Below are 23132 nucleotides of genomic sequence, written 5' to 3' on the forward strand. Positions count from 1 at the left end.
ACAGAGTTTTTGTTTCATCTTGTTCCAAACAATCTCCGCCGCCAGGATCATGGAACTACAGACCAGTCCCGCTCCCACTGCAAAGAAGATACTCTGGATCTTGATCAGTGACATGGGTTTAGGGTAGGCCTCTACTGGACATCCGTCATCTTCAATGGATGGAAACCATTCTTGGTAGGTTCGCTTCAGGATGCCACTGTCGCTGAGAAGGGACATTCTGATGATGACAAGATTAAACATTTTAATTCAAGAGGAGGCCTTTATTTTAATTCCATTCAAATTTTCAAAGCTCAGTCCAAAGTGGAGGAAAACTCAGTCACTCCGAAAAAAATATACTCTGATTAAATATTCAGAACAATATCTACAAAACTTACTTAACAGTCAACAATTGACTCCTTCCTGTCGTAATTTTCCCAAATAGGTACGTCTATAGACACATACCTTTTTTGGAACTCTTGTTTGAAAGGGGACCACTTTGGAAGATGAAAAGCAACGAAAGCCCTTCCATATTTGGTGTCAATAGCTTTAAGTTTGCAGTTCCCATTGCTTACTACTGTAATCAATGAGCTTGTGATATAAGCATATTTTCCCTCCAAGACTTTTTGCAGTTGCTTGGTGCCATTGCTGCTTAATACATTGGGGTCTCTGGCAGATAAATCTTGAACTCTTTGCTTGATTCTGATGATATCGGTCTGCTTTGAATTCTGAAATTAATTGTAAAGAAGATTTGCTTTGATATCATTTCTTTATTGTGTGCCAAAAATAGTACACAAAGTATGGAAATATGACTGCACCTCAATCGTTGACGTTTCGAAACATTATCAGTGTAGTTTAACTTACCCGAAAATGGTTTTCAATGACGCTTGATGCATCGTAGCCTATTTTGTAGTCTTCTCTGGCTGCCAACTCAGCCATGTTAGAAAATGGTGGGGTTTCTAATTTTACAGCAAATGTAGTCATGATGGTCCCACAGTAGACAGCAGAGATAATAATTGTAAACATCCACCATGCCGCAACAAAGATTCTCTCAGAGTCATGTGTTGACCTTGCGGTTGATCCTATATGCAAAACATTATATATAACTAACATTTCGTATCATACCATGAACGTCCCGGTCCTAATTATCACAGGGAACATTACCTAGTGCCCTTGTGTCTTTATAAATGCATAAATGTTCTTTCCCGTAGTATTTTAACACTTTACCGTTCACTGGGGTTCACTTCAGCAAGGTAAACGCAACAGACACCATGACAACAAACAACAGCGTTATCACTATTCCCAGCTATTGAAAGAATTGAAGACACAAATTTTCTAATTCATTTGAGACCATCACCAGTATTATCAGGGTGTAAACTTAAATAGTTTTTGAGAATATTTGTCCCCGTTGTAAAGCATACGGATTGACGGACGGGCGGACGAACTCTGATTTATATATCCCCCGCCCCACATCAGAAACAGACAGACAGACAGTTTATTCAGTATTTTAGGCATCATGGCCCATAGTACAATGCAGATTGGATATTAACATTGTCACGTGATGTACATGATCAGATTTTCAATCAAGTTACACATTCCTCATTTTATACAGAATACAAGAATACAGAAACAGCATGGATCATATCAGGATTTTCAGAGTTTAGCAGATTTATCTTTAACTGACGGTCTTTAAAAGTACCTTGTAACATGGGGAGATATTTATACCTTAAATGGGAATACGTTTCACATATAAGTAAGACATGGTATTCATCTAGATTCATCGACATCTACTTCTCCGGATGAATAGTTTGTACAAGTAGAGTTCACAATATCACCGTCTTTGGACCTGCGACATATATTTACATTAAAATTATGCAATGAAATTCTAAGTTTACAATAAGCTCTGATTAAACTTTTATCATTTAAACAAGTTAAATCAGAAACAAACAATATGAACACTTCATAAAAAAGGAAAACAAATAATTAATGGCAACCAAAGGTTTTGACAATATCATATTTTCTCACCTTGCTTTAAAGTGGCCCCAAGAATTTCAAATGTTGTTCGTGCCATGGTTTGCATTGTCCAGGCGCCCGTTGGACACTTTCTGGAATGGAACTCATCCTTATAATGAACGAAAATTAAGGAAGACAGGAAGATCATACATGTAATCAGAGTCACGCCAAACATAATATACACGTGAGGTTGGAAAGGACGTAGAAGTGTCAGGAGATTATCCTCGTCAACAACATCCTCTTTCTTGTATATGATCACTTGTCTAGTTTCAGCTACTGGGGGCAGGATGAAGTCGGCAACTGCAACGCGGTCACTGTGGATAGCTAAGATGTCCGGTGCCAAGTCAGCTTCCTGCAACGATCAATTATTTGTCCTACAATCCACATAAACATATTGTTTATACAATATATTCATTCATGAAAATAATTCAAATATCTTGCGGGCGGTCGGGTAGCCTAGTGGTTAAAGCGTTCGCTCGTCACGCCGAAGACCCGGGTTCGATTCCCGACATGGGCACAATGTGTGAAGCCCATTTCTGGTGTCCCCCGCCGTGATATTGCTGGAATATTGCTAAAAGCGGCGTAAAACCATACTCACTCACTCACTCAAATATCTTGCTCATCTGTGATTGCCAAAATGACAGGAATAACGTCATTAGGTATTAGGGAAAAGAATACAGGGGTTATTATTAACCGAGTGTCATAACTAGCATATTTCAGGAATACAAAATATTATTATATGTGAGTCTATGATGCTTCAGTTACCACCCCATGCCAAATGGTTTGTGCCACATATCTGTGTACAGAAACAGCTGCGCATTGGGAGGATATGTGGACACAGCTGCCTGTAGTTAATTGAGTCTGTACAGCATGATTAACAACCTGTGTCAATAGGAAACAATAATACAAAATCAACAAGACACACATTTAAATCAACTGAACTAGGGATCTATTCCGTCCAGACCTGGAGTCTGTTACTATGTGCCAACCCTTACCCTTCTCTGCAACATCCCTAAGAGTCCTGTCCACGAGCCATTGATGTTCTGGCCCCATTCATCTTCTCTTGGTGGTATAACCCTGTAACTTTTAAATAAATGCACCATATATTTTGTGATAAAACTTGACATGCCTTTGAATAATCAAAAGTAACGTTAAATTGAAGTGATAAAACTTGACATGCTTTTTGACAATCAAAAGTAACGTTAAATTGAAGTGATAAAACTTGACATGCTTTTTGACAATCAAAAGTAACGTTAAATTGAAGAGATAAAACTTGATATGCTTTTTGACAATCATAAGTAACGTTAAATTGAAGTGATAAAACTTGATATGCTTTTTGACAATCAAAAGTAACGTTAAATTGAAGTGATAAAACTTGACATGCTTTTTGACAATCAAAAGTAACGTTAAATTGAAGAGATAAAACTTGACATGCTTTTTGATAATCAAAAGTAACGTTAAATTGAAGTGATAAAACTTGACATGCTTTTTGATAATCAAAAGTAACGTTAAATTGAAGAGATAAAACTTGACATGCTTTTTGATAATCAAAAGTAACGTTAAATTGAAGTGATAAAACTTGATATGCTTTTTGATAATCAAAAGTGACGTTAAAGTATTTAGATACATGGGTAAATTATAACTATATGACATTACACAAGTTTCAATTTAATACCAAATTTCTCGAGTGAAACAATTTTCACGAGGGACACAACTACATATCAAATGAAGCGAGTGTTTTATTATAAACATATGAATGAAATACTGGAATTTATCAGTGACGATAGATCAAGTTATCAGTCACTAGTGACTGATATAGAAAAGTTATATCAGTCACTAGTGACTGATATAAACAAGGTGCCGGAACTACTTTCTCCTGAATCAAAACATTAAAGAGTTATCCATTTTAAACAGGAATGTTTGATTTTGACAAACAAAAATGTCCACGGAACTTAATACTCGATATGAAATACTATATTTCGCGTAACATATATTAACAGGGCTAGTTTTATTCACGAACTATATTCTTAGCGCAAAACCCTTTATACGGCGGTGGTAAAGGGGCGACAGGGAGAACTTAGTAATTTATCAGACACTGTTTTCGAAAAAATATATAAATTGCAAATAATAAAAATAAAACATGTACATGTTTATAATTAATAGAAAATTCAATGTGTTTTCTCAAATACCACTTTTATCTCATCTCGTGAATTGGGGAGAGTCTAATATTTTCACGAGTGACTGCGTCACAAAATATTAGACTCTCCCCACTTCACTCGATGAGATAAAAGTGGTATTTGAGAAAACACATTAAATATCCTCTATATATTCTTTTTTTACTACAGAAGTAATAAGAGGATGAATCAACGAAACAAACAGTTCAGTACTGTCTATGTAGCAACTGAAAAAAGAGTCAAGGTTACACTTTTACAATGATGTCATAGCACTGTGAAACCTATTTTCCTGTACTAGTTTTCCGGTACAGGTATGTTGTTGTCAAATTGAAAGGTCGTTGTCGTCATGTGTAAACAAAACAGTAAGGCCTTATCATAAATGCAAAAACAAATTAAATTGACCGGAATCTGACGTTATTTTCGCTATTTGACCGTGTTGTGCCGCCAGGACATCTGTCTTGTACTTTACTGGTTTTTAGGTTTTATATTCAGGCGAATATTCTCCATGAGTTGAACTTTCGTTTCAGATGGTCTGAAGTCGACGTTGCAAGATGTTAGATATTCCTGTATCGTCGCCTTCAGACTACTCATAGTCGGCGAGACAGTATCTGGCTGCCGACATTTTATTAACTGGCGTTGTCCATGACATGGAGAGTGTTAAGACTGGGCAGTAGCTGATGTTCCAACCAGTCTCCTTTCATTTCCTTCTGAGAATCACCAGTTTTCTTTTTCACATCCATCAATAAGCCCCAGATCACGGGTTCGGGAGTGCAAAACAATGACACAAATTATCTGACGTTGGCCACACGTTGTCAGTAGAATGATTCTTATTCACCCAGGTTTCAACAAGGTAAATAACCTGACTGCCATAGTTAGGAATGGTGCGGAGATAATGTGAGGTAAGGTGAAATGGGGTTTAACGTCGCGTCCAAGAAAATTGCACTTATATAGCGACGTGTATGTACGTGTGTGTGTTTGTGTGGCTGCTTGTACTAGTCCGGACTGATGCCGATTTATAGTGCGAGCTCACTGAGATACCATGCCGCAGTTTAACATGAATACCCCACTCAGACATAGTATACTGACTCCGAACCGACCAGTCCTTGTTTTAACCCCTTAATGCCGAGCGCCAGACAGGGTAACAACAAGTACCATCTTTTAACGTCTTTTGGTATGACGCGGTCGGGGATCGAACCCCGGACCTTCCGCTCTCCGGGCGGACGCTCTACCACTAGACCACGGAGGCGGTCTTAATGTGACTTCAGACAGGATGGAATATTTTACCCTGAAAACTGCTCGGTCATCGCCAGGGGGGACCTTCTGCTTATAAGGCTTGTACACTATGCGCCTAATCACTCTGTATCAAAGCTGTCTAGTATCCTTTCAAGTCCCGGTTTTGTTGTTGAGATCACCCCTATACCTTCTTTATTTTAATTATCATACAGTAGACTTGTTGGTATGAATTGAAATCCCCATAGCTTGGGCACTTCGGTAAGAAATAAATGGTTTCCCCCTATCTCTCTAAAGTGTAAAGAACTTTCCTGGTACAGACCCCATGTCGTGTACCGTGGCTATGGCTATGCAAGTGTAATGTAACAAGTATGATGGGAGCAGGGTTGACAAAACAAATGCAGCCTCATTTTGTTATTTTAGAAGACGTACATCTAGAATTTTCTCTAAATGATTTTTTGTGTGTGGATTCGATGTTTTATGGAGATTAAATTATTTTCATTATTACGGAATCAAGTGCGCATATTTCTATAGTCCGTTTTAGACTTCGATCATTGGACTTAGAATAAATGTGTACTTATTGGTTTCGTTCGGATTTTTCTCCTGTCAAATTGTCAATAAGACTGAAATACTTCAAACCACAGGTAGATCGATCAGTAGTTACTTGATATTACAATAGCAACAGTGTGAACATTTTTATCCTTTTATACTGGTAAACAGCATTTCCGACCGTACTTTAGTATAGTGGCCAAACTTTGTTTGCTGGGGAGCTTTTGCCCATTTTCATATTGTTTTGTTGAATCATAGTTTATTCTTTTACATACTCATAGACTACTTTTAGATACAATCTGTGATAATCTAGTTATGTCTACTGTCCTTTGGCGACAGGTTTTAGAACAGTCTCAACATATTGGTTTTTAATGTTTAACCTTCTCTTGTCACGAAATGGCTGAAATATTGTAGATGTGACGTTAAATTTTAACTCACACACACAGAAATGACAGGTACACCATAAGAACTAACGAGCACGTTGTAACAAATCACATAGAAACATGACGATGATCTAGAGGAGATGGTTCGATGGAGAGGTGGTCAGGTGTTACAATCCTAATTGTTTAAGCATATTATTTAAACATTTAACATTTTTGTAGGTGAGGGGATCAGCGTTGCATTTTTATGCTACAGATATCATTTGCTATGTGCAACAAAGGTTTCAACATACAACAGTCAAAAACTCACCTGAAGTTCATAGCTTCTGCCAGCAGGTTCAGTACACAGAATGGAAACCCAAACACCCTCCGCTTATTCACTGTTATGTAGCCATAGCCAAAGCTGTTGTCCTGCAATTACAAAGGTCGGGCACGTTCACATTATCAATGACAGGTACTAGTAAATTGTATGATTGGTTGGTTTGTTGTTTAACGCCGCACTCAGCAATATTCCAGCTATATGACGGCGGTCTGTAAATAATCGAGTCTGGACCAGACAATCCAGTGATTGATATCATGAGCATCGATCCACGCAAGTGGGATCGATGACATGCATCAACCAAGTCAGCGAGCCTGGCCACCCGATCCCGTTAGTCGCCTTTTAGGACAAGCATAGTCACCTTTTACGGCAAGCATGGGTTGCTGAAGACCTATTCTACCCTGGATCTTCACGGGTCAGTAAATTGTATGAACTAAGGGGCACGTTTGAACAAATCACACACAATGATCCGGAGAAGACGATTTGATCGAGAGGTGGTTAGATGTTACAGTCATACTTATTTAAGCATGTTAAACATGTACACATTTAACTATTTTATAGGTGAGGGATAGACTAAGTGTAAACGTTTTGAAACTAAACTGAGGGCCAAAAGAAACGTTACCAACATTAACTGATTTGCCACTTTGAAACAAAGATGCCAACCTGTTCAAAAACAGTAAAGAACACATCTCACGAATACAGCCTTCATGTTCTCTGTCGTTCTTTGCACGTGCTTTGCGGATTTTGGGAGATATTGGTGTTTTTCAGCAATTTTTTAAAACATTCTTTCCAACGTCTCCGACAGACTGGCAGAACCGCGGACAGACCACGGAGTGGCAGACCAAAGGTCACGACCCCGCAGGATGACCGCTTTTGACGGGTACTTCATCTGAGGAACAGAAATCTTACTGTGACGTCATCAGCTGCCAACAGCTTAGGACATCTGGTCAGCAGACAAACAGTGACCAGACGACTACGACATTAGGGTCTCCCGGCTTATTGCCCTTTCAAGGGCATGACCTTGACCCGTCAACATCGACGTGCCAGATTGACGTGGTGCAGGCAAACTCAGCGATGGCAACAAAGGGAATGGCGGCGAGTGCTGTTTAGTGACGAGAGCAGGTTCCAACTCTTCAAACTTGATGGGCGGACGCGAATTTATCGACGACGTGGTGAACGTACGGCTCCTTGTTGTGTCCAGGAGGTGGAACCTTACGGGGGCGGAAGTGTGATTGTCTGGGGCGGCATTTGCGGAGACGAGAAGACGGAACTTGTCATAATCGAAGGCAATCTGACAGCACAACGCTACATTGACAATAGCTTACGGCCAGTGGTTCTTCCTTTCATCCAGCGTCAACAACGGACGGTGTTCCAACAAGATAACGCCACACCCCATAAAGCCCGTATTACTAGAGACTTCCTCAACGCCAACAACGTGACTGTCCTGCCGTGGCCAGCTCGATCACCAGATCTGTCACCCATAGAAAATCTCTGGGACCAGCTGGGGCGTCGTCTTCAGAAACGTCAACATCCTCCCTTCACGAGACAAGCGTTGATCGTTGCCCTCCGTTTTGTTTGTTTGTTTGTTGTTTTACGCCGCACTCAGCAATATTCCAGCTATATGACGGCGGTCTGTAAATAATCGAGTCTGGACCAGACAATCCAGTGATTTACATCATGAGCATCGATCCACGCAATTGGGATTGATGACATGCATCAACCAAGTCAGCGAGCCTGACCACCCGATCCCGTTAGTCGCCTTTTACGACAAGCATAGTCGCCTTTTACGGCAAGCATGGGTTGCTGAAGACCTATTCTACCGTTGCCCTCCGTGAGGAATGGAATCGGATACCTGCAGTCGATGTGAGGACGCTTGTCTACTCGGTTCGACGCCGCATTCGAAGATGCATTGCCGCTCATGGAGGTCATATCCCGTATTGAACGGTCTGGGCCGTCGTCACCTAAAAGTTGTAACCAATGTTGTTGATCGAATACTGGACGAATGACCCCTTGTCAAGAAATGTCCCTGTTGGAGGTCAAGGACTTTGTTGTTGAATTAGTAAATTCGCATTTTACTGTTCTGAATGATGAATTTCAACAATACAATTGTTATTGCTGCTTCAAATTGTGTTGGTCATATTTTATCCTAGAAATATCGTTGGTAACGTCAGTTTATATACATCCCTTTGGGAAATATGTCTCAACAAAAAGAGCAAGCAAACGTATAATGCTTTGTGGATTACTTCCGTTCATGACAGGAAGAACCTCGGACTACAGATAGGTGGTACATGGCAATGTGTGCTCTTCTGTATTGTTTGCCTTGTGAAACATGGTTCTTACATTACTAACATCCAGTAAATGCCACTGACATTAAATTCAATTTCCATTTACAAAGGAAATAATATTTGTAGCTACCTACCTTCATAACGACAGTAAGTTGCCGACCATTGTAGCCGAACTTTAAATTGGGAAACACGTCAGTAGGATTTGTCACTGTCACATTGGAGAGAGCCACGTCTGTGAAAGCACGTCCATTGGGGTGAAACATAAGTGTCCACATCCTTGCCTTTGAAGAATGTCCCTGAGATCAAACAGACATGCGTGAGTTTAACATTGATCTAATTAAGATGAAAATTGTTTGAGATTTCCAGAGAAGAACCCCCTTCATATGTAACATTAGAGATTATGTGTCATCTGACTCCTCATGGCGCAGTTCAACCACTGACTTTCTGTGCTTCAGTAGCTACCCCAGACTTTATTATCCGGTGCCGTCCTTCCATCCTTCCGTCTGTCGGTCCGTCCGTCACATTTCGTTTCCGGAGCAGAACACAAAAAACATGAGAGATATCTCAGCGAAACTTGGCATAATAATAGGTCTAGTGGAAAACTGGTGCCTTTTGATACTAGTGGATTTAAAAAAAATGAAATTCGAGTTTCCCTGGCAACGACTTCGAATTAGACTGAAAATGGCGGTAGTCCTCGTTTTCCGGAGCAGAACACAAAAACCAATAGAGATATCATAACCAAACTTGGCACATAAATAGGTCTAGTGGAAAACCGGTGCATTTGATTGTGTAGGCTTTTAGAAAAAAATATTTTTCGCGTTTCCCTGGCAACGACTTTGACTGAAAATGGCAGTTAGTCCTCGTTTTCCAGAGCAGATCTTGAAACCGTAAAATATTTTTTCACCAAACTTGGCACATAAATTGTAGAAAACAAAAAAAACATTGGATGAGATGACTAGATTGCGGAATGAAAGACTGTTCACCTGGACACACCCTGAAGAGAACATTCATGGTGATGGACTCAATGTAGCTTACTTGATTGTTCGATCCCTCAGTGCTCATTTCGAAGATGTGAAGAAGGATAAGTTTGTTGGAGTGGTTCATGATTACAGTGAAAGAGACCTGCCAGGATATCAAGTCTATCCAGGAGACACTACCCATGGTATGTTTCAACAAGTTTCAAGAACAGTATCCAGCTATGTGATGTAATGTCATCAGTATTGAATACATTTCCTTTCTTGTTGGCAAGTTCTGCATTGCTTGTGTGTATGTTCCCCCAAAAGTGTCACGGTTGTCGCATTCACTTTCTGATTTCATGCAGAAACTTTAGGATCTCTCCAAGCAGCATGAATGTGAACATGTCCTAGTTACTGGGGATTTCAACTGTAATCTGAGTGAAAAACTGAAACTTGTAGTCTTGGAGCGACACTGGACTTGGTTACTGATCATGCCAGTGCAGTAGCATTCCAGACTCCAGTATACTACTCAGATCATCAGATGATTGGTGCTCTACTTCTCAGTACACCTCATGGTGACCCCTGCTCTCAATGATCTCTAAGTAAAGTAAGAACTTCTCTGATTATTGTTTAAGAAATAACAGAACTCATTACAAATACAGTTACTTATTCTACCATAAACCAGTAATAACATTTTTAGTGCTGCAATTAGGCCATTTACAAAAAGGTCCAGTGAACATAGTTCACAGGAGCTAATACATTGCACACAACCGGACATGTCATATGGGCGGGGGATATGAGTATTTCATGCTTGTTAAATACTAGGGACCAGGGAAACATCACTGGCAAAGCTCCGGGTTGTTTTGTTGTTAACATTCTATGTGTTGAGGTTAATGTCCACCAAACAAACATGTTGAAACAATAGTTCACCTGATGACGTGAAGGCAGTTCCAGCAACGCCACGTTCTCCACCTGAATGTTGCTGTCCAGGAGTACGGGTAAGTCATCTGATGTCCCGACAACCAGCACCCGTGAGACGTGACACAAGTCAACCGATGTGTTTGATCTTGTTCCACAGAATCGAGACTGGCGAAAAAAAGGTTTATCACGTGTTTAAGGGATGGTAAATAGCCTGTATTGGGAAGAACCATAGTATTTAGCGAGACTTAGTGTTCATTCCCACTATAGGATGTGTACAATTCCAAAACACACAAGCGAAACAAGTATTGTCATATCTTACAAGCGATACATTGACATGGAAAGTTTGTTAGACACTGGCGTAACTACCATAAAGTCAAAAAGACAATTGGCTACACACAATGTTTCAATGTCAGAGATCAGTTGGTCAGCCCTCCATAGTAATTGCCTTTGCCAAAGGGAAGCTGCTCGAGTCATCACCACGTGTGTTTAGCGTCTGCATGACCTTCATAGTCTTATAGGGGCGGTCGGGTAGCCTAGTGGTTAAAGCGTTCGCTCGTCACGCCGAAGACCCGGGTTCGATTCCCGACATGGGTACAATGTGTGAAGCCCATTTCTGGTGTCCCCCGCCGTGATATTGCTGGAATATTGCTAAAAGCGGCGTAAAACCATACTCACTCACTCACTCACTCATAGTCTTATTTGCAGTCAAATGTCCCGCACAGTGACAACATAAAACAAGATAAAATATTTCGGCCAAATCCAACTGTTGAATTCTTGAACAGACCACGAGCCGATGAAGCCTACACACATGGAAACTGATCCTACTAGCTTCCTCACTAACGTTGGTTTTTGCAATGTTTCCAAAGTGTAAAATATCTCAGCTACATCCTTGTTAGAAACTGATCCGGTATTATTTTGATAATGGTACCAATTATCCCGGTAATTTGTCTCAATGCGACTCAATCGGCGGATAAAGGACAGTTGTACCTCCTGAACTTTTGTATTTGCATATTTATCCGTAAACGGCTTTATCGTGCCAAGAAACTTATATATAAAAAGAAAACACATAGACGACCACGTTTTACCAACTGTAATAGTTCTGTCCTTACGTTTGTGAGTGTCAAAATATAATGATCACAGTACCCACAACTTTTTGGTACCTCATTTTTTCCTCTTTTGTGATAACGTTACATTTAACCTTATTAAAGTAATAGAGGTTGAGGAATGACATTACAGTACATTTCATACCTGCCAATTTTTCCCATGCTACGTATATAATGCCGTCATACAACCATACACTGATTGCTCTAAACCAGGGGACTGGTGTGTTCCTGTTTGCCTTGTAAACCAACTCACTCACTTACTTTTGTGAAAGCTAATGGTGACCTAGATAGTGTTCAGACATCACTGAATTCGAAAGGAGAATCTTGAATATACACCGCAGTGGTGAAATTAATGTATGTCACATAGAACATATAAAATATCATGTTCTCTTTGATAGATATGGTCATCTAATGGAGTTAAAGTAAAAGATAATACACCACAAATCCTTTTTCACAATTTAGTACATCGGGTCAACTTCATGTGAGTGGAAAACCAACAGTGATTCTGATCATAGATGTTCAAGTATACCTTTGGTGAAACCCATGAACATGGTGCTGACAAAATACAAATAGCAAGACGAACATGAAATAGAACCCAAAGGGGAAATGGATTCTCGATCAGGGATCTTTGGCGTCAAACACAACTTACTCAACTTTTCAACCATTTGCGTGGACATCTTGCTGGGAATTTATTTTCTTAAGGATTCGTAGATATATACATATTGTTTGACGTACCAACTGACGTAAGAGTGAAACAGTGGTAGTGACGTCACAGAGGAGAAGAACATTGAGGCGAGGCTGGAGCAGCTTCTCCACATCTCCAAGGATTGTCAGCAGGTGCTCTTCTGTGAAGGAGCTGATGTCATAGTCCACACTGGAAATACCTGATGTTTCCAACGAGTGGCCGAAGTGTATGTCTGAAACACATTATGCAAGCTTAGTATGTAGGGCATGAATAACACCACTCACAGCACATGCATGGATATCTGGTAACAAGGTATCTGGGACGTTCCAGAAATGGTCTTGTGAATGAACGAGTTTGGTTAAACGACTCGGTGAACAGCAGTCCAGTAATGGCACGGCATGTCAGCTTAATGTGGGAGGAAAGCACAAAGTTACGCAGGTCTCAGACATTTACCACTTTGGTGAAAGCCCCGAGCACGGGTATGGTGCTGAAAAACCTAGAAATATAATCGGGGCGAACCAGGATTCAAACCCACAGTCATAGGATTCTGGTGTGCACCAAGGGACGCAACTGTGCAAAGCGAATTGCGGCGCCGTAGACGACAGCGCCACCTGTGCCCCCGAATTGGCCTGACGAACATAACATATACATAACATTTAAGTGTGTTATAATATCGAAGTTCCTATCCATAAATTGGCAAATTCACACACATGCATTTCCTGAATTCACTAGTAGTAAAAGTGACACTTTTCAAAATATACACGTTCAGATAGTTTAATTGGAACTTATACATTACATTGACCTCATTTATGATGTCCTAGAGTTCTGAAATATAATATCGACATTGCACCCGACACGATGTCACAGTGATATGTAACAGTTTTGTAAACATTAGATAATTAACGAAACGTTACCAGATACACACATGAACACTAAATCTGATATCTAACAAAGGTTTGGCTGAGCTGATATTAGATTGGTTGTTTCTATATATAGTATATATTGATTGTCTATATTGTCCCCCTAAAATGAAGGTTTCTTGCTACAGTAGTAAATTCAAACATTCCGTCAAATACATGTCTGAGCAGTCAATCGCAGAAAAGGCAAGTATTCGCCATTTGAAAGCCAGCAAGATAGGATACCTTTTTTGTACCAGTAGTATGTGACTACCGCGTGGGCCATAAATACAATTATTCAAAACTTCATAGCAACATAATACTCATGCTGAATAATACTGAAACAGATTCGATAGGTCGTAAAATGCAAAAAAGTGATGAAAAATACACTGATGAGCAAAAGAAGCTGTACCAAACTACATGTCAGGTTTGTCAAAAAAGACGAGATGAGTTCGTTAGACTTTGGATTTCGTCATGCTGTATTTGGCGTCATTCTTTCTAGCGTCCCTGTATTAAGTCGCATGTGTTTGCAGAAGGGTTAGATTGACGATTAAGTTGTCCCCAGAGGTGTTCAATTTGCGACATGCCAGGACGTTTTTGAAAGTGACGGAGCAAGACGTTCATGTTGTATTTGGTCATGTTGAAACAGGATCCGTGGGTTCTGTCGTGAGAGTGGAAGCACAACTGGACGCGATACCGAGTCGATGTAACGATGTGCTGTGAGACGAGTCATCACCACAAGTTTCACTTTTACCTGAACACAAATCCAGCAAATATCATTATGTTGCCACCTCCACATGGTACAACAACGAAAGAGCTTTCTTCCGACGTCGATACACCCGTACTCTACTATTTACTCGGAAGACTGGAACCTGTTTTCGTAAAAAAACATCACGACTTTCAACCGTATTCCTTTTCTTTGACGTTGATGTTGACGTTTCCCTTGGAAAGGTCTATTGGCCCGAATACCATTGTGACGCAGGATTCTGGATACAGTAAACAGGCTTACAACAGTATGAAAATAACGTTTTTCGATGGGTAAGGAGACACGTGGTCTGTCTGTACTCACTAAATCTACTGTCTGCCCTGTCTGAGAGCAACCTGGTGATTCTTGCACAAGTGTAACCAAGGTGCCCGCCGTTCTGCCGATAAACATGGTATGCTACTGTTGAGTTCTGGACTCATTATGCATTGCCGAATGTTGTTAGCTGTTTTTATACCCACATGCATCCTGTAATCAGTCTTCCTGTCCCTTTTTTATTATAACGTTAAAAGTCATTTCACACGGAATTCAGTTTAATTTACGATCTTTTAGCTTCACCCGTTTCATTTCTACTGTTGGTTTAACATGATTAATAACATTACTTCGTATTCGAATCCGAATTCTAATAAATTTGATTCTGATATACAATGTAGTTCCTTTTGCTCGCCAGTGTATAAGAAGTGATCACATGAAGTCATGTGTTGGCGAAAAGGATAACCATGTGTCTGCTCTATCGATAGCACCTACCACTCTCACACTTGTCACTACAAAGTTAAAGTAACAGATAGTGTGGGGAAGAGTGAAAGGTCCACATCAAGGTCCCTGCATGGGATAGCAACGTGCTTCAAGTTGAAAAGGGACATTATTACTAAATTCCTTTGAATGTCTATCATAAACAATTTTAAAATGACGTAACCAGGCCTCTGATTATGGAACCTTGATTGAAAGCATAATTGTGAGCCTAATGTGTCTTTGAACCCTAAGTACATGTTGCATGGGAGCTCGAGGTACCTAAACACATGAGAAATGTTTACCCCTTAAGCAAGAGCGGATGGTATATTCCTCGACATGAAGGGAAAATCCACGATTGGAAAGTCGAAATCTTCCAAGTTGTCGTACTGATTGGCACAGAGTCTGCCGTCATTTTGCATTTCTATCCATAGATCCAAATAAGACACTGAAAATGTTATTCACTTGTGAAATTGTAGACGTAACCTTGACCCATTCATACAATTTGCAAACAATTATGTCGACATCAGTAGGAAGCAAGTATTACTATGAAGCAGAGACATGCCAATCAGTCCTACACTCATTATTTGATCATCATCACACGTCATCATATTTATCAGTATCCAGAAGATCACATTTTATTTCAACTGGAATATATTCTGCTCCCCAGGTTTATTGAGCAAAACAAATGGACATTGCCATTTAGTGCACTGTAGGTTGATACTACCAACATGAATTAAGTTAAAATGGCCCATGACATTTGTAGACACACCTTTATGTATTTGCAAAACCAAAAATTATGAGTATTGTGCCAACAAAATATAATCGCCAACAGGCGACAGAGTTAAAATTTTCAGTTTTGAAACAATTGTTTTTCATTTTTTCCTTCATTAGAACATATCCATGAAAAAAGCATGTTGAGTTTTGTAAATACCTTTAACCGAGACTGGCCACAAAGCAGATTTTCTGGACAAATGTGTTTCCAGAAAATAAAAATTGGACGTATAACATGTTTCACAATGTTGATGAGATAACATTGACATTTAGGCCGCTGAAGGTTGATACCACCAAAATGTGAAAGGTTTGCAATCGCAAAATCATGTTATAACACAGTGGTGTTATATATCTAATACCAGAATGAAGCAGTATAATACCAAGTTTACTTTGACATGTCATTTCAAATATGCAAAAACATATAAAAATGTCTCACCTAGCTCCTGCTCACGCAAGACAAGAACGGACTGCCAGTTGAGAGAAATCAGAAGGTGCACCAGCATGACGTTGTGTTGTTCCTGCCCCCGACGATGGTAAACTTCTGAATAGTTTGACTGTTGAGGACAGAAGGAACACGCCATATATTTAAATAACAAATTTATTGTTTAACAATGCATTAGCAAAGCAAATACTTTCTTAACATTGGATGTAATTAAAATCTCGTTTAGCATAATTTTCGCTATGTATGATTATTTGTCTCTGTTTTAACATGACATACTTGGGCAGATGAGTGCATTTGATGTTATGGTCGACATGGAATCAATGTTATCTTTTTAACAAATAAATGACAATATTGATTTATGTTGCACTTACATAATAACTGTATTGACAACTCACTCCAACTGTCTCGGAGGCAAAACAGGTTACCTTGTCACCGAAGATTATTTACTTGATAAATGCTATGGTATTGGAAGGATCACTGCGAAATGTTTGTGCTAGTAAACAATGCACACTGTGGCTTAGGGGGTGCCCAGAACTACTGTTTGATGTTGATAAACTGCATCGAAAAACTGGTTGATCACATGAACCTTCATCAACGCGTAATGTACTTATCTACAAACTCAATATTTTTTTCTTGAGATCGTGAAATATTATCATATTGCTTTTTGAAATGTAAAAACTAGAAAAACGTTCATTTCGTGTCGATAAAAGGGACGCATGTCATGTTCCAACAGCACCAATTAGATTCCATCCACAATTACCTTGTTTATAATAATGCTGCTAAAAGGCGTGACAGCCAGGTCCAAACTGGAGTTTAAATGATAATTAGGGTCGATCTACTGATCTTCTGATAATTCAAGACAACTGCCAGATATCATGCAAAGAGACAATATAGAGTCATGTGTCTTTATTTATACTTAATTTCATATTCTCAGTTGTTCACAGCCAAAAGAATGTACACTCTAAAGTAGACCAATTATGCGACTAAACTTTATGTTGGGGTATCTCTATAGTCATAATGAAGTTGTAAATAACCATTTTACCATCATTTTTCATAACTGATATTCACACATTGTAATGCAATGCTTTTGGAAAGAAAACAACATATTCTTTTAACTAAAACCCACGAATAGAGATTAACACATGAGTGAGTGCTTGATTGATTTAGGGGGCGGTCGGGTAGCCTAGTGGTTAAAGCGTTCGCTCGTCATGCCGAAAACCCGGGTTCGATTCCCGACAGGGGTACAATGTGTGTAGCCCATTTCTGGTCGACCCCGCCGTGATATTGCTGGCAGTTTGCTAGAAGCGGCGTAAAACCATACTCACTCACTCATTATTTGTCAAGACATTTGAAGATATTGCTCATGTTGCATTTGTTTCTACATGTGAGTGGATGTTTTTGTCTGATCATGGTGAAATGTACACCAGTCAGTTTGAGAAGACAATGTGGAAGATGTCATGTGTTGTTGGTGACATTGACAATGTTTATGTCTATATGTACACCGTACCCCATACAAACCAAGACTCACTCACTGATTGATTTAACGTAATGAGAATTAAAAGAGTGTAATATTTCCTGTGCAATAACTAGTGAAGGATTTGAATTCTTATTCTATCTTTGGTCTTGAAAAGTGTATTAACGTTCCCAACAATTATCGTAGCAGGTATCCACTAAGAGTAAACCTTAACAAAAACAAACCTAATTAAATTAAGAAATTGTGGAAGTTTGTCAAAATATGAAAAATGGTATCGCGGTGACTGTCCATTGCAATGGGTGTTTTCTCCTTAATATACTGACGGCCAAAAGAAGGTACACACTTGATAGCTTGATTTGACCAAAACATTACAAACATCATCAAAATGTTTCTAGGCTGAAACCAGTCGCAGACACAAGGCAAAAGGATCCTTTCTTGATCCATGGGGCATTTGTCACTAAGTGTGGTGACAATAGATGTAGTTACATCTCTACCATCAAAGGAGCGGTGGGATAGTCTATTGGTTTAAGCGTTCGCACATCACGCCGAAGACCCGGGTTCGATTCTCCACGTGGGTACAATGTGTGAAGCCCAGTTCTGGTGTCCCCCGACGTGATATTGTTTGAATATTACCAAAAGCGGCGTAAAACCATTATCACTCACTCTATTATCAAAGGTCCTGGACAATTTGTACACATTAAAAGCAAATGTCATCTGAAGTTTCCTGTGGAAAACACTTTGTGAAAGGCTAGGCTTCCTCATAGATAACATCTATGTTAAATGCGGGGATGGCGGTCTGAAAATCATCGAGTCTGAGCCAGACAATCCGGTGATTGACATCATGAGCATCGAACCACGCAATTCGAATCGATGACATGCATCAACCAAGTCAGCGAGCCTGACCACCCGATCCCGTTAGTCGCCTTTTACGACAAGCATAGGCACCTTTTACGGCAAGCATGTGTTGCTGAAGACCTATTCTACCCCGGATCTTCACGGGTATCATGAGTCACTCAGCGTGGTGACCATAGATATAGCTATGTTAAATTTGGGGTTGGGACATTTAGGCAAGAAGTAGGCATTCCCATTGGCACCAAATTAAGTTCCCCTCCTTGCTGTTCTGTTTCTTTACGCAGAAGAGTCAGAATGATCGGATCGGTAAAGTAAGTTTTTGCAAAATGCATTTTCGGAATTTCATAGAATACAGAATTTAAAAATCTTCTTGAAAGGAACATTTCGAATTTGAACTTTGTTGTATCAGAGGAAGATGACTTTGGCCAATATAATTCTTCTGATGAAGGACCATCACGTGCAACACAAGGCAGAAACAGGCCTTCAATGAAGAATCTGAGTCACGATTCGGGACACCTTTAGCTATGGAAGAAACCTCCAATTTGGAAAGTTGGTTGGTTGGTTGGTTGGTTTGTTGTTTAACGCCGCACTCAGCAATATTCCAGCTATATGACGGCGGTCTGTAAATAATCGAGTCTGGACCAGACAATCCAGTGATTAATATCATGAGCATCGATCCACGCAATTGGGATCGATGACATGCATCAACCAAGTCAGCGAGCCTGACCACCCGATCCCGTTAGTCGCCTTTTACGACAAGCAGAGTCGCCTTTTACGGCAAGCATGGGTTGCTGAAGACCCATCCTACCCCGGAATCTTCACGGGTCCCAATTTGGAAAGACTGGCTAAAAACAAGTATACTGAAAAGAAGAGTTTTTATTCATGGTATCGGGACATTAAGGTGTCAGTGGTGATCTGGAACAAATTCTCCACAATCTCATGGCATAGCAACGTGCTTCAAGCTGACAAGTGACATGTAATACTTAGTACATTCCGCTGGGGCGACTAGTCTTGTCGTAAAAGGCGACTAACGGGATCGGGTGGTCAGGCTCGCTGACTTGGTTGATGCATGTCATCGATCCCAATTCCGTGGATCGATGTTCATGATGGCAAACACTGGATTACAGACCGCCTTCATATAGCTAGAATATTGCTGAGTGCGGCTGAGTGTGTCTTTCCGTGAAATCGGAACCCAAGGTACATGCTGCATGGGAGGTACCTAAACAAGTGAGAAATGTTACCCCTTAAGCAAGAGCGGATGGTATATTCCTCGACATGAAGGGAAAATCCACGATTGGAAATTCGAAATCTTCCCTCTTATTGTACAGATTGAATTTCTACCTATAGATCCAAATAAGACACTGAACATGATTTCTCACTTGTGAAATGTAGACGCCAAAAGCTAGACAATTTGAAAAACAATTATGTCGACATCAGTAGGAAGCAAGTATTATTATGAAGCAGAGGGATGCCAATCAATTGTACAATCATTATTTGATCATCATCTTGCATCGTCAATTTGATCAGTATCCAGAAGATCCCATATTAGTTTAACTGGAATATATTCTGCTCCCCAGGTTAATTGAGCAAAACAAATTGACATGCTGAGGAGCAAACATTGACATTAAGTGCACTGTAGGTTCATACTGCCAACATGAGCAAGGCTTACAATCGTGATACTTGTAAATTAGTTGTTAGCAGAATTTGCACCTTTCATTTCTTTCTGTAACGCTACAAATTAATTAAATTAAATGGGACCTTACGAGATTAAGGATTGTGATTAATTTTCCTACCGAATCTTATAAGTCTTTTGCCTAAACATTACTGGTATTACCTCTTATTTTACCTTTCCTACACACTGTAACGATTGAATATAAAAAAATCGCTTCAAGAAACATTGTAACGCGTATAACGCTAAAATAAGTTGAAGTATGTTCATCAAATACTTACATTTAGTGTCATGATATATTTAGTTACACATTTGTGTTCTTGTATTACCATGCGCCATATGTTGACATACTGCTACAAATACGTTGAATTCAGGTAAAATGCGCCATAATAGTTCTAGACACACCTTTATGTAACTGATTTAAGTTAAATCGCGCCATGATAGTTGTGGACACACCTTTATGTAACTGATTTAAGTTAAACCGCGCCATGATAGTTGTGGACACACCTTTATGTGACTGATTTAAGTTAAAACGCGCCATGATAGTTGTGGAAACACCTTTGTGTAATTGAATTCAGTTAAAATGCGCCATGATAGTTCTAGACACACCTTTATGTAACTGATTTAAGTTAAAACGCTCCATGATTGTTGTGGACACACCTTTATGTAACTGATTTAAGTTAAAACGCGCCATGATAGTTGTGGAAACACCTTTATGTAACTGATTTAAGTTAAAACGCACCATGATAGTTGTGGACACACCTTTATGTAATTGAATTCAGTTAAAACGCGCCATGATAGTTGTTGACACACCTTTATGTAATTGAATTAAGTTAAAATGCGCCATGTTAGTCGTGGACACACCTTTATGTATTTGCAAAACAGAAAAACATGAGTCTTGAGCCCACAAAATATAATCACCCAAGGCGACATAGTTTAAATTTTCAGTTTTGAAACAATTGTTTTTCATTTTTCCTTCATTAGTAAATATCCATGAAAAAAGCATGTTGAGTTTTGTAAACACCTTTGACCGAGACTGGCCACAACGCAGAGATTTTCTGGACAAATGTTTCCAGAAATTAAAATGGGACGTATAACATGTTTCACAATGTTGATGAGAAAACATTGACATTTAGTGCGCCGAAGGTTGATACTACCAAAATGTGAAAGGTTTGCAATCATGTTATATTGCTTCACAGCTGTGTAAGTATATCTTCAACTACGAAGAAGCAGTAGGATCCCAAGTTTACTTTGACATGTCATTTCAAAAATGCAAAAACATATACAAAAATGACTCACCTGGCTCCTGCTCACGTACGACAAGAAGGGACTGCCAGTTGAGAGAAACACCAGCATGGCGTTGTGCTGTTATTGTCCCCGGCGATGGTAAGCTTCTGAATAGTTTTACTATTGAGGACAGAAGGAAAACACCATATATTCAAATAACAATTTTATTGTTTAACAATGCATTAGCAAAGCAAATACGTTCTTAACATTGGATGTAATCAATATCTCAATTAGTATCATTGTCGCTATGTATGATAGGCTAATAGAACCACTGTGTTTGATGTTGGTAAACTGTATTGGATAACTGGTTAATCCCCTGAACCTTCATCATCGTGTAATGTACTTATCTACAAACTCAATATTTTTTTCTTGACATGGTGAAAAACGTCAATGTAGTGTCGATGAAAGGGACGCGTGTCATGCACTAACAGCAACAATTAGATTCCATCTACAATTACATTGTTTGATTGAATAAATTCGCTCTTCTATAATGCTGCTATACGGGGATATGGCACACACACACACACACACACACACACACACACACACACACACACACACACACACACACACATGTAATGCAATGCTTTCGTAAAAACAAACATATTTTGAAATTAAAAACCCATGCATGGAGATTATCACATGAGTTTGTGCCAGATTGATTTAACGTAATGAGAAGAGAAAAAATGTTTTATTTCCTGTACAAGAACTAGAGAAATATATGAAATCTGAATTCTTTGGTCTCAAAACGAGTATTAACTTTCTTAAAAAATATTGTAAGTTTGTCAAACTATGAAAAGTGTATCACGGTTACTGCCCCTTGCAATGGGTGCTATCTTATAAATAAACTGCCGGGCAAAGTTCATACTTCTAGGCTGGACTTGACCATATACTTTCAAACATCGTCAACATGTTACAAGACTAAAAACAGTCGCAGACACATGGCAGACAGAATAAAATGAAAAGCTTCATGTCTTGATCAATGGTTGGATGGTTGGTTTGATGTTTAACCCCGCACTCAGCAATATTCCAGCTATATCTGTAAATAATCGAGTCTGAGCCAGACAATCCAGTGATTGACATCATGAGCATCGAACCACGCAATTGGGATCGATGACATGGATCAACCAAGTCAGCGAGCCTGACCACCCGATCCCGTTAGTCTCCTTTAACGACAAGCATAGTCACCTTTTACGGCAAGCATGTGTTGCTGAAGACCTATTCTACCCCGGATCTTCACGGGTATCATGAGTCACTGAGCATGGTGACCATAGATATAGTTATGTTAAATTTGGGGTTGGGACATTTAGGCAAGAAGTAGGCTTTCCCATTGGCACCAATTGTTTCCCCTTCCTTGCTGTTCTGTTTCTGTACGCTTAAGGGTCAGAATAATACGATCGGCACAATCAAAGCAAAGGAATTTAAACAAAGAAATCAACACAAATTTGAGGTATATCGATGATCTCATATGTTCAATGATAGTCGATTAGACAATTCCGTTCCACTTGAGCTAGAAATAATAGAGTGAAACCACCCCTTATGTTTTACATGTATATAATAGCCTCCAAAGACGCGCCAATTGTTGACCACGAGGTTTAGTCCAAGGAGGCTAGTCAACTATTGAGGGAATATCGTAACTGGTTTCATTGTACCGA

General features: G+C 39.6%; 1 protein-coding gene across 1 annotated transcript; it reads right to left on the bottom strand.

Moving 5' to 3' along the window:
* Positions 1–223: 223 nt before the first annotated feature.
* On the bottom strand, positions 224–16270 carry LOC124142507 (probable glutamate receptor). The gene is made up of 9 exons (XM_048389938.1): positions 16190–16270; positions 12642–12823; positions 10813–10968; positions 9061–9222; positions 6633–6733; positions 2985–3072; positions 2002–2341; positions 841–1058; positions 224–704 (listed from the first exon to the last, which is right to left on the bottom strand). Exons 1-9 carry the CDS (start codon positions 16254–16256, stop codon positions 375–377), a joined length of 1644 nt encoding a protein of 547 aa, XP_048245895.1. The 5' UTR covers positions 16257–16270; the 3' UTR covers positions 224–374.
* Between the last annotated feature and the right edge of the window lie 6862 nt (positions 16271–23132).

Source organism: Haliotis rufescens, unplaced genomic scaffold (genome assembly GCF_023055435.1).
Source record: "Haliotis rufescens isolate VD_foot unplaced genomic scaffold, xgHalRufe1.0.p SCAF_8, whole genome shotgun sequence".
NCBI classification, from domain to species: domain Eukaryota; kingdom Metazoa; phylum Mollusca; class Gastropoda; order Lepetellida; family Haliotidae; genus Haliotis; species Haliotis rufescens.

Excerpts from the sequence above, each read along its gene's own strand:
- LOC124142507 (XM_048389938.1), bottom strand. The coding sequence starts at position 16,256 with ATGCTGGTGCACCTTCTGATTTCTCTCAACTGGCAGTCCGTTCTTGTC. Across the intron at positions 12,824-16,189 it reads CTTGCGTGAGCAGGAGCTAG|ACATACACTTCGGCCACTCG; the intron begins GTGAGACATTTT and ends AATGTGTTTCAG. Across the intron at positions 6,734-9,060 it reads AACTTACTGTCGTTATGAAG|GACAACAGCTTTGGCTATGG; the intron begins GTAGGTAGCTAC and ends TTGTAATTGCAG.